Below are 16,722 nucleotides of genomic sequence, written 5' to 3' on the forward strand. Positions count from 1 at the left end.
ATTCAAAAGCATCAATTCTTTGGCGATCAGCCTTCATTATGGCCCAGCATTCACTTCCATACATCACTAAAGACCTGGGAGATCAAGGTTCAAATCCCCACTCAGCCACAAAGCTCCCTGGGTAACGTTGGACCAGTCACCATCTCTCAAGCAATCCTCACTCGCAGGGTTATTTTGAAGATGAAATGGGGAAGTGAAGAACCACCTACAACACCTTGCGCTCCTTGGGACACACATTGAATAATAATTGGAGCCAATGCACTGAGCTTAATAGATTACTGGACAGACCAGAAGGATCAGGGTTCAGATTTGTTTGCTGCAGTGTAGTCCTGTAGAAGTCTGCTCAGAAAAGCAAGTCCAGCTGATTTTAATGGGAGTGGCTCCCAGGTGAGTGAATCAAGGATTGTAGATCACAAGTCTATTTCTTTGACTGTCATCTGACAATATAGTTTCATGGTACAATCCATGGGGAAGTTCTCCTGTTAAAATGCCTCGCAGGGTCCACACGAGGGCAGAAATATCAGTTCGCTAATGTGCTCTTCCTGCATGCATACAAACCGAAGCAGAACTAGGTTAGTCAAATACAGCTTTCCCCCATCATCTAGCCCCTGGCTAAACATTAAAGAGGCACAACTGTTAACATTCGAATTGCAATATCCTCCAATTAAATAAACCCTTTGTTCAGCAAATATTGAGTACAGAGGAAATTAGAGCTACACATTAATGAGTTTAGTGGGGGGAAGCATTCCCAACTTAACGCTGAGGAACAGATTTGAGGCCACTCTCGAGGGGACCCAAAAACTCCAAGGCTGAGATAATACAACAATGCAAAGAGTCTGCTCTTGCAATAGCTATAGATGCAGCAAGAGCACTTTCCCCTCTCAAGGGTGCCATACAGCCTGTCACTCTCACAGGGAGCAGAAGCACCCATGAGCATAAAGGACAGCAACTTGGGATGACTGAAATCTGCTGGGACATGGCAGTGTATAGATCAAAAAGCCACAGTTCTGTAACGTCACAGATAATGCAATGTAATGGGAACATTAGAAAGCAGGGCATAAGGACCAGGAAAGATGTTGGCATCTGTCTGTCCCAAAGACAATGGAGTGCACAGATCCTCCAAGTGTTCCTATTTTCCAGGGACACTCCTGGATTTACAGGAGCCATCCCAGTTCCTGATTTGATCCTGGAATTTCCTGCTTTTCCTTAGGGCATCCCTATTTTCCTCGGAGAAATGCTGGAGGTTATGGAGTTACCTGACCCTTGAGCCAAGGAGATAATTACGGTAACTCTACAATCTTTAGAAGACATCTGAAGGCAGCCCTGTATAGCAGGGGTCGGCAATCTAAGGCCGTCCAATTTTTTTAAGTGTTGTGCTTAATTGCACACACACAAGGATATCAAGAGAAATGAACACGCTGAGGGATCACACACTGGCATGGAAATGTGTAGAATTGAACTTAAGAATGGAAAAAGGGGAACCCGGGAGAAACTGAAAATGATGGATTCGCCCATCTGTACTGAGGCAGGATTTGAATTTGGGTCTTCCTAGTCCAACCACAGGCCCACACTTGCTCTTTTCTTCCTTCATCTTACAGTGTGACTGGTTGCCTGTCAAACATCTCATTTTCCCCTCTCCCCCTTCCTTCTCTTTCACTTGTGCATTCTGTCTTGCTGGTACAAACCATGGAGGTGCGGAGGGTTGTTTTCCACTCCTGGTGGAAATACAGAAGCACATTGGAGATCGCTTTTGACAACACCACCTCTAATGCTCACTTCTGTGTACTGGTCTGATATTAATAGCAGAAAAAGACAGCTGGGGAGCATGCAAGGGAGGCAATGACCTGCTTTAGGAATTCCTTTATCCTCCTGTGGTGAGACACTAGGAAGCAATTATGTAAAGTTCTCCGGAACAGTCGTTTTTCATTAGGATCATGAAAAGTGAAAGCTCCCTTCATCCCCCTGTTTCTCCTCTCCCACTCCTGCTCACATTGTGCTCTTCACAGTTCCATGCTTTCCCCACATGTAAAAAAATTAAATTAGATTAAAGCAAAGAAACCCACAAACCTTATATTAATGGCTTCCAGTATTAGAAAATTGGAGCAATGTGGTTTGCCGCAGCTGCCACTTCCTTCCATTCATTTGCTCCCCTCCACCTCCATCCCCTCCCTGAACCCCTGACATGGAAAATATGATCACAGAATCATAAAGCTGGGGTGACCTCAAAGGTCATCGAGTCCAACCCTGTGTTGACGTGGCAGGGATGTTTCGAGTGGCTAATTCTGTCTCATTTTAGTCTCGCAGGCAAATGATAGGTCTGTTTCATCCTATTGTATGCCATTTCATCCTGTGTGCCATCCCATTGCATGTCATTTCATTGTTCACATTGTGTGTGTGCTTTTTATATAAGCCACACACTTCTTACATAAATGCACCCTTTGCTTATGCGAAATACCCATTTTTTGGCGCATGTTTTTGCGCATGGAAAATGCACACCAGATCTTGAGAAAGATGTAATCCATCTGGGAGTTGCATTCAGTTCTACAAGTGAGTTTGGGAGCACTCCAGCAGAATAGCTGTCAAAGTTTCCCTTTTTTTAAGAGAAATTCCCTTATTCCGAATAGGATTCCTCGCAAGAAAAGGGTAAAAGTTGACAACTATGTGCAGCAGGTCTTTTGCAGGCTGACTGTATCTCTCACCCCTGCTGCAAATGCAGGAAATTTAGCAGTACAATGTTCTTGATGTTTTAATTCCTTCTTTCCTTATTTTTGTATGCTGCGGGTTGAACGTGGTGTCTCCTGCAAATTCCTTTATGAGATACCTGGTCCACCCTTTCAGATGAGTGTGTGGATGGGGAATTAGATAACCACCAAACTTTGTACTTCATAGAACTGTAGAACTGGAAGGTACCACGAGGGTCATTTAGTCCAATCCCCTGAAATACAGGAATATTTTGCCCAACATGAATATTTATACCACACTTTAAGAGCAGAGGAAAACACCCTAGGAAGAGATGGGAGGAACTCAATAAATTTAAAGCTGTAGCAAACTGAGCATCTGAACTGAATAAAGGGATTAGATTCAGGTAGGGATGTTAATGTTGTTTGATGACTGGATTTCCTGCTGATAAACTGCTGCCTGAAAACCAATGTCCACACTGTGGAAGGATGTGTGGATCCAGAATTGGCCTCCACAGTCACTTACGGACTCATTGTTAAAACCATGTTTATGGTTTCGGCTACGAGTGATCACCAAAGAAGAAGGAGAAGGGATGTTAATGTTATTTCATGACTGGATTTCCTGCTCAAACCCACAGTGGAACAGGGGAAGGTAGCAGAACAGAACTGAAAGTGTGGAAAGAACTCCCCCCCCCCCCGCAGATTTTTGCAGAAGCAGTAGCTCTCACCAGAAAGCAAAGGCCTGCAGAAAAGCGAGATTCTGCCTTCAACTTGAAATAAATTATTAAATCTGCTCCACATAGAAGCCACGCGTCTTTCCAGCCATCATCTCCCCAGACAGAACTCATCAAGGGGAAACCATGTTACATTTGTGAAAAGTACAGATTCCCGCCTCCCCGCCCTCCCTTCCAACTCTGCCAGGTTGCTTCAATGCACAGATGTAATGCGACAGCCACAACACAAGGATTAGATTGCTTTTACGTGGGGTGGGGTGGTTTCTCGGTACAGAGAAAATGAGGAGAGGTAGGGGTGGTGCACTCACATGAGAGGTGCAGCAGGAGAAGATGACGAGAACGGAATGTTTCTGAGAAATTGAGATGGGCCCTGATCCATGCTCGTTCCATTAGATGGTCTCCTTTCCTTCACTGTAGGTGAGCGGTCAATTCTGATGACCAGATTAGAGGATACATTTGCTACAGGCTGGCACCCGGAGGGTTAGCCCTTCCTGTAGGTAGAGCCATCATCATCATCATCATCATCATCATCATGTTGTTGGCATTTGTCTGTCTCAGGAGCCAGCAGAGGGGTGCATTTTAAGGGGTGAGGTCAAGCTGTTGGAAGGTTGCAGTGATGGCTGTGGCTGCAGAGACAGATACAGGAGAGACATGTTTTTCTTAGATTTCTGTGTGTTGCCACTGTGCAGTGCTTTGAGTCACAAGACCCTGTTTACATTCCAGACATTCCAGGCTGTTGGAAGTCTCATGGAAGACGGGAGACAGATGTGATGTTTACTGGTTTCCTGTTCCTTTGTTTTTCAGTTGCTCTCTGCTTTCACAGAGAGAGAATGTATATTTCTTTTCTGTCTGCGTAGTTAGAAATAAAACACTCTTTGCAATGTAGCTGTCTGTCTGCAGATTGACATGGCTGATAAAGGGTGAATGTTAATGTTGTGAATGCTGCGGGTTTCGAACGTGCATCCGGCATGGATTACGTTCGCAACCCGAGCGTCCACTGTAGACAAATTCATGGACAATGAGACTATCAGTGGCTAGCAGTCATGATGGCTATGTTCTGCCTCCAGTGTCACAGGCAGTATGCAGGATACTGAGCAAGATGATGATTTGGCCTGGTCCAGCAGGGATGTTCTCACGGTTCTACAGTGGTACCTCGGGTTACATACGCTTCAGGTTACAGACTCTGCTAACCCAGAAATAGTACCTCGGGTTAAGAACTTTGCTTCAGGATGAGAACAGAAATCGTGCTCTGGCAGCGCGGCGGCAGCAGGAGGCCCCATTAGCTAAAGTGGTGCTTCAGGTTAAGAACAGTTTCAGGTTAAGAACGGACCTCCGGAATGAATTAAGTTCTTAACCCGAGGTACCACTGTATGCTTTTTCCAGGTGGGGGGTGGTATCAGGGATGCATCACATTATTTCTCTGGGTATCTGAAGGCAGAGCGGAGAACTTGGCAGAAATGGAGGATCGGATTTCTCCAAATGTAGCGTGCAATGGTTTTGTGCTAAGTTACGTGCACAAAAGTTCAAAGAGTTAGATGAAAATAGGCACACGGTCAATTAAGAAGCGAATGGTGGTTGGGAATTTGCAGCTGGGCTTGGGTTTGGCTGTTATAATTATGAACGGGACGTGGTATTTTTTTCCAGACAAGAGACCAGACAGACATTTCATTTACTTGCAAGCAGACTGAATAATTAACTTGCACAGCATGCAGACATAATGCGTGACATTGCGAGGTCATTGATTCCATTGCAATCTTTCAATCAATAAGACATCATTTGACATGCACAAAATTTTGCTCCCCAACCCAGCAATTCCTGTGGGGACCCTGATGGTAGTGCAGCATGGTGGCAGCTGAGAGGATGGACTCTGAATCAGTAAATCCCCATTTACATCTCATCCTTTCCATTAAACGCCAAGTTGGCATTAGGGCAGACACTATTGCTGAGTCTCTGACCTCTCCCTTGTATAATGTGCTGGTCATCATATTGACTTTCCTTACTGGGCAGTTGGGGGAATTGTTGAGATAATGTATGTTTGGTAGTATATGTATGTTTTGAAAACTGTGAAATGCTTTATGCAATTCTTATTCTTATTCTTATTCTTATTAGTAGTAGTAATCATTACTACTGCTACTATTTGCTGTTTATGTCTGGTTCACACAACCAGTCATCATAAGATGTATTTTGGGCAGAGGGCGATGTAGCTTTGTGAACACATCAAGCCACTCTACATCATGCAGTTGCTATTTAACAGATCCTGGAAATCTATATTTTAACAAAATGTTATCCAGGATTCTGTGCCTGAGGATCTAACAAGTTTACAGTTGCCATGTGTCCTCTTTTTCCAGGACACGTCCTCTTTCTCAGGGGTAAATTTTTTGTCCGGGTGGATTTTTAAAATTTGCCAAAATGTCTCTGGCTATAATTTCCGGATGACACATAGATATAACTGGTGACTGAAGACTCTCTCTTCTCCTGCCCCACTCACCAATGTATCACAGCTTCTATAGCCTACATACAGTAGGGATATTTCAAATGAGAGTCATCATAGCGTCTTCCTTTTTGCTCTTCAAAATATGGCAACCCTAGAGGTTAGCATTGCAGAAGACGCTTACCTCTTCTGTAGCTCCCTTTGCACTGAGTCCACCTAAATAAGTCTTAGCTGAATGGAAGTGTTTTTCCAGGGTTTCAGGCAGGAATCTCTCTCTATCCTACCTGAAAATGTCAGGGATTGCACATGAGACCTTTTGCGTGTGAAACAAGTGCTCTGCTTCTGAGCTAACACAAATACATGAGAAGGCCTTCTACTGATTATCCTTTTCTTTCCTGTGTTTTATTCTCCTTTCCTAACACAGTGCGGATGGGGATTTCGCAGTCACCCACCTCACCAAGGCCCACCTGTTCTACGACGGGCGGATCAAATGGATGCCTCCAGCCATCTACAAGAGCTCCTGCAGCATCGACGTCACCTTCTTTCCCTTCGACCAGCAAAACTGCACCATGAAGTTTGGCTCGTGGACTTACGACAAGGCCAAGATAGATCTGGAGAGCATGCACCGCCATGTAGACCAGTTGGACTACTGGGAGAGTGGAGAATGGGTGATCATCAATGCTGTGGGCAACTATAACATCAAGAAGTATGAGTGCTGCTCGGAGATCTACCCTGACATCACCTATTCCTTCATCATCAGACGCCTTCCTCTCTTCTACACCATCAACTTGATCATCCCCTGCCTTCTGATCTCCTGCTTGACTGTCTTAGTCTTCTATTTGCCTTCAGAATGCGGGGAGAAGATCACTCTTTGCATCTCAGTCCTCCTGTCTTTAACTGTCTTTCTCCTCCTTATCACTGAGATCATCCCCTCCACCTCATTGGTCATCCCCTTGATTGGAGAGTACTTGCTCTTCACTATGATCTTTGTCACCTTGTCCATCATCATCACCGTCTTCGTGCTCAACGTCCACCACCGCTCCCCTCGCACTCACACCATGCCGGACTGGGTGAGGAAGGTTTTCCTTGATGTTGTCCCACGCCTTCTCTTCATGAAGCGTCCTTCAACAGTGAAGGACAACTGCAAGAAGCTCATCGAGTCCATGCACAAGATAGCCAACTCTCAACGCTTTTGGTCCGAGACGGAAGTAGAACCCAACTTCACTACCTCGTCATCCAACAGCCCTCAGAGCAACGAGCAATCTCCCACATCCTCTTTTTGTGCCCATCTTGATGACCAAGCAAAACCACCTCCAGTGTGCAAGTCACCATCTGGGCAGTATTCCATGTTGCACCCAGAGCTGATTCGGGCCAGTTGTACATCCCTCCAACCTCCCTGTCACCCTCTGGGAGACACTCAGTCCAGCTCAATCTCCAAAGGCAGGTCGCTCAGTGTCCAGCAGATGTACAGCAGCCCAGTGAAAGCAGAAGAAGGGACCATACGTTGCCGGTCGAGGAGCATCCAATATTGCTACTTGCAAGAGGAGTCGTCCCAGACCAATGGGCAATCCAGCGGGTCCCCAGCCTCCCAGCGCTGCCATCTCAACGAGGAGCAGCCCAAAGCCAAACCCACTCACTGTAAATGCAAATGTAAAAAACCCGAGTCAGCCAGCACCTCGGGGCAAGGGAGCAAGACTCTTGGCACGAAAGACCAGCAGCTTTTGCTGATGTCACCGGCCTTGAAGTTGGCTGTGGAGGGGGTCCATTATATTGCAGACCACTTGAGAGCAGAAGATGCAGATTTTTCAGTAAGTAAAAGAATAACAGTAACTTGTTTTCGCTGCAAAGGTATGCGACTTGGGAGCCAATTTATTAGTACCACTAGTGTGCAGCTGAATGTTTTCCACCCTCATTAATCGTAATAATGTTAGGTTATGTGTGTCCTCACTCCTGCAACATTCATTCAATTATTATTATTATTGTAGCTGTTCCCAACCAAACTTTCCTTAATTATTTTCCTCTTTTGCTGCCTCTTCAACATCATTTCCCTCCTCTATTTTGTTTCCTTCTCAAGTGATCCTAGCCAATAAGGTACTGTAGAAGATGAAATCATAGCAGCACGTAGCTGATCACTGTTTTATATGTATGATGGCACTACAAGTAAACAAGACCTATTGGGGTGAGTTTGTCCTGTAGTGGCCACATGGTGGATTGTAGCCTCTCAGGGTTTACTCTATGTATTGAACAGTTTATTTTGCAGTGGTCCCAGGAAAATCATTGAAGGGCTCCTTCCTGCTTCTGACAAAGCTTTTTGTGGAATCTCACCCCTTCATTTCAGCACAGAGCTAATTCCTATCATTAACATCTGAGGCTTTGCACCACATAATCTTTACACATGGAGTCAGTCGTGGCTCCCTTACAAGTACGTTGTATGATAACATGGGCCCATTCATTCATACTGTACACTTCCAACTGCACCCTTGGTCTTAAATGGATAGCTTAAAAATTGCAATCAGTTCTTATTTCCTGCTTGAACCTATGAGTAGCGGGAGAGGGGAAGCAAGGATTAAGGGGGAAAGTTTAATATCCAAGGTGCTTAAATCTATCAGGTCCTTCATCAGGGTCTTTCATATACAGAAGTTCAACCTTCTCTAATACAGTGGTGCCTCGCAAGACGAAATTAATCCGTTCCGTGAGGCTCTTCGTATAGCGGTTTTTTCGTCTTGCGAAGCAAGCCCATTGACAGCTTAGCGGATTAGCGCTACAGCTGTCAAGCGGCTTTCAGCGATCAGCTGTTAAGCGGCTTATCAGCGGAACAGCTGATAAGCGGCTTAGCGGCTTAAGAAAAGGGCGAAAAAAGTGAAAAAAACCCGCGGGGGGGATGCAATATTTTTTTCGTCTTGCGAAGCAACCCCATAGGGGAATTCGTTTTACGAAGCGCCTCCAAAACGGAAAACCCTTTCGTCTAGCGGGTTTTTCGTCTTGCGAGGCGTTCGTCTTGCGGGGCACCACTGTACTATCTCATTTCCCTTTCTACTTGAAAGTGCTTAAAAGCATGTGGGCAATGTCTGGTAGACTCCAAAAGCTCAGGGTTTGATGGGAGAGATCTGAGCCAATTGTGATCCAATTTTTTGCCCCCTCAGAATTCCAGTGGTTGTGGAAGAATGGGGAGGGGTGTCCAAGCGTTTAGGTGGGGGAATATAAAAGTTTTGTTTTTTAATGAGGTCATTGGGGTTTCCTCTTCTTTTCCTTCAACTTAAAAACAACATCAAGTTGCCACTGCAATTGAAGTCTGGCAACTGGGTTGATGTTCCCATGAAAATGGGGGCCGGAATGCCCCATGGGAACACATCACTTCACAATATTGCAAGTAAGAAAAATGCTTTTTGAGGGTGAAGCTACCTGAAATGGTTTCAAGTTTCGCAGAGGCTCCCTGAAAATTGCAGAAATTCTCTCCCTGAATACTTTCATGTGGGATGAAGGTCCCATGAATGCTCACGTGGGGAGATTTTGGGTCAGTTCTATTCCGAATAAGATGTCTAATACGTTCTGCATCCTTCAAAAGGAAAATACAAAATTTGCTTATTCCTGGTGGGCATCAGTCACGAATGGTTCACTAACCCATTGGCTGGTTTTTATAGTTTGGGTAATTCATGAGTTTTATTATCGGTCCTGTGGGTCCTCTTTTTATAAGGTCCCTGAAAAGGCTGGTGAGATGGAATAACAGAAATATCTCAAAGGAATGTCTTCAAACTCGCCTCTTCATACCCAACCTCCATAATAAGTTACATTTTCACTTTGGTAGCTCAGTTGAGGCTCTAACCAATTGGATTTTTTCAACTTGGCAATGCAGTGTGCTGTTCACTGAGTGCTGGGTGCTGAGTACCACTGAGCTCAAACAGAGAGCCCCTTAGATGAGATACAGAGCCCCACTCCTTCTGCACCAGCAGGAATGCTGGTGAAAAGGAGAGGTCCACAAGCATTTTGGGACAGGCAAGAGACACTGTGGACCTGGATCTTCCTGAGCTTCAAAGGCAGGTTCAGGGTTGGCTCAAGGTATTTGGCTGCCTGAGGCACAATAGCATGTGCTGCCTTATCGCCCCACTCCCAAGTTAAGGCCCTTGACGCTCAAGGCTGGCCAAGTTGTTCTGGCACCTGAGGCAGAAAATCTTAACAAGCTTCTCTCCCCGTCAGTAAAATACAAGAACTAAATTAAATTACGAGCAATTTGCTGCCCTTTCGTGATAGCCAAAATCTACTCCCCAAGGCTGCTACCTCATGTCGCCCCTTGTGGGTCTGGCCTGGGTCAGGTGATTCACAAGAGCCAATCCTATTCTGTAAGCTGCCACATAACAACAGCCAAGGCAGACCCTCCAAGTGTCCCTATTTTCCAGGGACATCCCTGATTTACAGAAGCTGTCCCAGTTTCTGATTTGATCCCGGAATGTCCCACTTTTCCTTGTTGTTGTTGTTGTTTAGTCATTTAGTCGTGTCCAACTTTTCGTGACCCCATGGACCAGAGCACGCCAGGCACTCCTGTCTTCCATTGCCTCCCGCAGTTTGTTCAAACTCATGCTGGTAGCTTTGAGAACACTATCCAACCATCTCGTCCTCTGTCGTCCCCTTCTCCTTGTGCCCTCCATCTTTCCCAACATCAGGGTCTTTTCCAGGGAGTCTTCTCTTCTCATGAGGTGGCCAAAGTCTTAGAGCCTCATCTTCAGGATCTGTCCTTCCAGTGAGCACTCAAGGCTGATTTCCTTCAGAATGGAGAGGTTTGAACTTCTTGCAGTCCATGGGGCTCTCAAGAGTCTCCTCCAGCACCATAATTCAAAAGCATCCATTCTTCGGTGATCAGCCTTCTTTTCCTTAGGATGTCACTATTTTCACTGGAGAAATGTTGGAGGGTGTGGAGTTATCCGACCCCCAAGCCGTCTGAAGGCAATCCTGTGTAGGAAAGTTTTTTTAAAAAAAGTTTAATGTTTTATTATGCTTTTTTTATATGTTAGAAGGCAACTAGAGTAGCTGGGGAGACCCTGTAAGATAGGTGGGGTATTAATAGTAAAATTATCCTTATGGAATGGGACGTCCCTATTTTCATTGGAGAAATGTTGGAGCGTATGCTACAAGCCAAGGCCTGCAGAACTCTCTCATTCTGGGACACTTGCCACTGACAAAACAACTGGAGTGCCCCCCCCCGAGGGACCATATTCTTCCTCGGACAGCTCTGCCCCCACACCTGTCCTGTCCAGCCTAGCTCAGCCCAGCCCATCTGTATCCTGCTCAGCCCTGAGTCGTATGACCCCTAGCTCTGACTTCTTGCTCCCTGCCAGGCATACGAACTCCACTCTTGCCTGCCTCTTCTGTTTCATGTCATTTACAGCCTTTCCAGCTGCTGGGGCCTGACCCTGCAGAGTCTCCAGCACTGAGCCACTGGTGCTGGGTCTTGCCTTTGTGCTTCTTTATGTCTATGTTTAGCACACTGCAGTTAGTCGTGATCACTTCAGTAGCTGTCGTGAGTTTTTTTGTTTTGTTTTAAGAAGGCCAGGAGGAAAACGGACTGTGATGCCAGAACAACAACACTCATTGAAAGCAAATCAGATTTTGGTGGGAGCAAACCTCAGTTCTCAGATGCCCACCTGGAACGCCCCATAGAGTGCTGAGCACTATGACTGGAAATGGCCACTTGCAGCAGCTTTCAATGGCCATCGGTGGCGCCCAACTCTTTCGTAGGACTGAGCACCAAAATAAGGCTGAGCGTAATAAGCCATCCCTAAAGCTATTATCCCTAAAGCTATTATCTGGGAAAGAAAGCCTGCACCTTGCAAGAAACAGATAAAACCAAAAAAATGCAAAAGAGAGAACTGAAAAGGCTGGGTTCGACTGCATTTGCCTTCATAGATAAGCCACCAACAAGACAGGGGATTATTATCACCCCTGTCTACTGTTTACAAAAGTGTCTCTGGCAACTGAGTTTGGAAGGAACACCACGCAGCAAAGTCCAGTTCTTAGGAGAAAGTTAAGTGGCTGCGCTAAGTTATCTTGTGGTGGAAACTAAGCTTCAGTTTCCCAGTAAGAAGAGTGGAGAACACTTCAAGGTCTCCAAGAATCTCATCATACCATCATAACAGGGGCATGTTGAGAACTAGAGACATGTGAACAGTAGAGTCAGGGGGATCTGGAACAATGCCTTGGTGTCTGTCACGAATTCTCCGCGACACTTTAGCAGAAATGCTCAGAGTTCCAGGTTCTTCTGTGCAGTACAGTATATTTATTGTGAGCTATATATATATACAATAATCTACAGGCTATAAATACACGAGCAGTTCATACAGTCAAACAGAGTACCTGGCTGCACCTTAAGGCAAATGGGAAGACCTTTCTATCTCTCCCTCTCTGACCACACTCATCTACACCATCCCCTTACTGCTGGACAGGTTTCCCTTTTAAACCGATGACAGCCAATCAACTGACAGCACATTACTGCTGAGTCTTTCTGACCCAGCACTTCCGTAGAAAGTATTGCAGGCTGATTGCATCAGCCAGTTGCATCCACTAGCAGACTCAAGCCTGCAGACTTACTGTCTCACACAGCATTCTGTGAATCCCGACTGTGTCCTCAGAGTCCTGGTTTGCCTGCCCATTGCTAGAAAGTACTATATCAGAAAGGGGTGATCACTTGGCTTTTCCAGGAGGCCTTCAGATTTTCCAGGAGACACATTCCTCTAATTCCCCCCTCCCCCGTCCTTAAGTACATCAGACCAGGCTTTGGATTATAAAGCGGGGAATGTTAACGAGATACATAGACTCTACCCCACGTCTAGCCAAATCCAATTTTAGCCAAATCCATGCCCCACACAGTTTTTTTTTCAAGAGTACCGGAGGGGTCAGAACAGTGACCTACTTTGGGAATTTTATTCAAAATATTTTTTGTTGTATCTATTTAACCAATGTTATATACTGCCTAAAGGTAAAGGTAAAGGGACACCTGACCATTAGGTCCAGTCGTGGCCGACTCTGGGGTTGCGGCACTCATCTCACTTTATTGGCTGAGGGAGCCGGCATACAGCTTCCAGGTCATGTGGCCAGTATGACTATGAGCAGCGCACGGAAATGCCGTTTACCTTCCCGCCAGAGCGGTACCTATTTATCTACTTGCACTTTGACATGCTTTCAAACTGCTAGGTTGGCAGGAGCAGGGACAGAGCAACGGGAGCTCACCCCGTCACGGGGATTCGAACCACCGACCTTCTGATCGGCAAGTCCTAGGCTCTGGGGTTTAACCCACAGCACCACCTGCGTCCCTTTATGTACTGCCTACTCACCAGCAAACCTCTAAGAAGCTAACAAAAATATTATTTTTAAAATACCAGTAACAGCAAACATGAAACAAGTTGGAGATTCTTTAAAGAAATGCTGGAATTAAATAAAGTTATGGGCTGCTTCATGCCTCCTCCCACAGCCACTTCTGTGATAACCACTGTCAGTCATAACATCTGCTCTACCAGGTAATACTTGCACAGGTTTCTTCTCCATAATCCATCTTCATTCTTCATAGCAAGATAACCCTCCTCCTCTAACAAAAAACCAAAACAGAGTTATAATTAGAGCAAGACATTTCAGTTTGGGCTTCACCGCCTTTCTCTACCACCCCGCTCCCCTCACCTCGCCCAGACTCGCTTACCATTGATGGTTGAGACACTGTGCTGAGCTTGATTGTTTCTCTGCTTGATTGGGATGATCCAAATTGGGAATGTCAATGTTGGATTCCCGCCTGATGTCAACAAGAAGAAATGGAGGGCTGGATTCAGCTACCCTGTTCTGCTAGCGGAAGCCAGTGGGAGGACCCCTTGCTAGTACAATGGGGCTTTCTCCCCGTATGCCTCCCACACCTCCTCTTTGGAGGGTTGGGACCACCCCTGGGAGAGTGTGCAAGGAGGAAGAGTGGGGAGATCGTTCCTTTGGGAAAGCAGAAACACTAGCACTGATTGTGCAATCTCCTTAATACTACATTCACTGCCACCAAAAATCTAGCTAGCAGCTAATGACTGACACTGCCCAATTCTCCTTGATAGAAGTTCATCAAGGAGAGGTGAAGTCCCATGCTGCTTGGGTTTATAATATATATATGCTGAGGTCTGCCATTGTCGAGGGTTGTGGGCTGGTAATCCTGCTGATGTGTTTGCACCATGCCTACCTTGTTTCTGCCTAACCCCTAGCCCTCTCCAGCCCTCTCCAGCCCAAGGGATGTCAGGTGAGTGGCACAGCCCTACCAAAGCCATCCTTTGCAGTGAGGCGGTACCTGGAGTGGGACATTTCCAGGCTTAATCAGAAACAGCTGACTTTGGCTGGCAGAAGAAGGTGGTTGCTGGTTGATTTCCCCCATGCTTGTATGTACAGTAGCTGTCAGAGGACAGGTTGTCTTTAGGGCAGGGCCAGAGGGGGAAGCAGGTGGAGTAAAGATGTGACTCTGACCTTTGTACGTTAGGCTATGTTGTAACTGCAGAAAAGTCGGAGGGTTCTATACATACAGACCTCTCTCCATCCTCTACCCAGGCAAAGAAGAGGCCTTATCACAGTGCATGGATACATCTCAGGCTGGCAAAAGCACTCAAGGTGAGTGTGGAGCAGAGTCAGTGTGGGAAGAGTACCTGGACCTGAGATTCCCCCATCCCTGATCTCCCTGCTAGGGATAATGCTTTGTATGGAGACAGTCAACTGGCTCAATCTCCAGTTGAAAGGGTTTCAGAGAGACTGGGGGAAGAACTTCTGCCAGAGATCGAGGAGAGCTTCTACCACTCAGAACAGAGCTTGGGTGGAGGGGGCAACCTTTGGCCCCAGAGATGCAAGGGGACCCTGGCCTAATTTCATAAGTCTCCTAACAGTCCAGATCGATAGCAAGAGTGACCTTCCCTTTCCCAAACAGCCTGACAGTCAGGGAGGAATACAGGGAGAAAGAGGGAGAGAGAAGGCTATGTGGAATTTGTGTTTTGGGGAAAAACACATTCAGAAGTGCACATTTTGAGAGAAAATGCATTTTCAAATGCATAATCAAATGCATATTTTTGTGCCAATTAAAAAAAGAAATCACAGATCAATGCAGAAACAGGGCAGCACAGATTTTTATTTTTTGCAGAAGTGATATGAACAGTTGTATACCTGTCAACAATCAAACTTCCCTCATGAATGATAGGACCATGAAGTATATATATAGCCAGTTATTTTTATCTTCTTATATTTATATCCTACTTTTCTCCCTCCATGAAAATCAAGGAGTCATATATATGTTTCCCAAGTGGTCACCCATCCTGGAACTGACCAAACCCAAAGCCTCACATCCTCTTCAAACCACATTCTGGGACAATTTCCAGCAGTGTGGTGAGGAGCTGCTTGGAGCTGCACTGAAGGCTGCAAAGATTGCAGTAAATGAAATTGGGAGAAAGCTATGCCTTGTAGACTTTGAATGATGTGGTCCTGTGAGCTGCGGTACACTGCTGCCACAAATAGCAAAGGGCCAAACTTTTAAAGGCTATGAGAGTTCGATCCTGTGCACGTTGTGCAGCCAGCCGCAAAGCAGGAGTTCTTCCTCCTTTCCTTTCTTGTGTCTCGGTTTTCTTGAAGCAAATTGCAAGTAAATCCCACTCCGAGACAATAAAAGTGTGCTATATAGCATTCGGCAAGACTGGGAAAACAAATGGTTCAAACCTTGCACTTTTTCGTCCTTTAAAATAGTGGAGTCACAGAGATTCGACAGAGTTGCACCCCCCATCCATGCATGTTCACTAGCATATGAAAGCAGAGTCCGTCATCTAAACCAGGCCAAAATAGATTGCAGGTTAGCAACCTCAAGTCCCTGGGCCAAATCCGAGTCACTAAAAGATGCTTATTAGCTCCATTTCCTTTGCCAGTCCAGAAAGCAGCAGCAACAGGTTTGGCAAAAGTGACTTCTGTGGCATCTTGACCTTAAGACAGAGGGTAAAAAGGTAAAGGTAAAGGAACCCCTGACCATTAGGTCCAGTCGTGGCCGACTCTGGGGTTGCGGCACTCATCTTGCTTTATTGGTTGAGGGAGCCGGCGTACAGCTTCCGGGTCTTGTGGCCAGCATGACGAAGCTGCTTTTGGCGAACCAGAGCAGCGCACGGAAATGCCGTTTGCCTTTCCACTGGAGTGGTACCTATTTATCTACTTGCACTTTGAGTTGCTTTCAAACTGCTAGGTTGGCAGGAGCAGGGACCGAGCAACAGGCGCTTACCCCGTCGCGGGGATTCGAACCACCAACCTTCTGATCGGCAAGTCCTAGGCTCTGTGGTTTAACCCACAGCACCACCCGCATCCCTACGACAGAGGGTAGCACCTCTCAAAGTAGCCCTCTGGGAAATCTACTTACTGACCAGAAATCTACTTACTGACCAGACATCTGAATAATAATTTCGTTTAAGCTAAGGCTGGCCACACACCAGACAGGGGGCCTGATCTGGTCTCCCCTGTTGATTTCCCCCCCTGGTCCCCCAAGGCCCCACTGATTTTGGCAGCTGTAGAAAAAAAAAAGTAGACATGGCACTGAGGTGTCCTTGATCAGCCCTGTAACCTGATGGAGATGTAATGTTCGCCTTCCCCCATCATCTGATGAGTGGGAGTGAGGATTGGGGTCTGTGTGGCTTGCAGAACCCTGTGAGGTGTGTGTGCCTGCGAGCATGTGCAGTGTGCCCCCCCACTTTTACCAACCCTCACCACAGGGATAAGACTCCTGGGGGGTTGGCCAAGGGTGAATGCCACCCTCAGACGAAAAACCTTTGCTCCCCTTCATCTAAGGAAATCCTGAACTGCCCAGTTGCCACCTGCCCAGTCAGATTGATCTGAACACAATAATAGCCTCCTACCC

The 16,722-nt window shown here is 46.2% G+C and overlaps 1 protein-coding gene across 2 annotated transcripts in view; it reads left to right on the top strand.

Moving 5' to 3' along the window:
• The window catches only part of CHRNA4 (cholinergic receptor nicotinic alpha 4 subunit), a 75,115-nt gene that overhangs the window by 43,571 nt on the left and 14,822 nt on the right, over positions 1 to 16,722 (top strand). The window contains exons 5-6 of one of the 2 annotated variants that reach the window (XM_081916883.1): positions 6,268 to 7,651; positions 14,397 to 14,456. In XM_081916883.1, the coding sequence (XP_081773009.1) occupies positions 6,268 to 7,651; positions 14,397 to 14,456 (1,444 nt within the window). The remainder of the gene's footprint in view (positions 1 to 6,267; positions 7,652 to 14,396; positions 14,457 to 16,722) is intronic. The other variant, XM_081916884.1, reaches the window with a different exon arrangement.

This window comes from Podarcis melisellensis, assembly GCF_964234715.1.
Source record: "Podarcis melisellensis genome assembly, chromosome: 6".
NCBI classification, from domain to species: Eukaryota; Metazoa; Chordata; class Lepidosauria; order Squamata; family Lacertidae; genus Podarcis; species Podarcis melisellensis.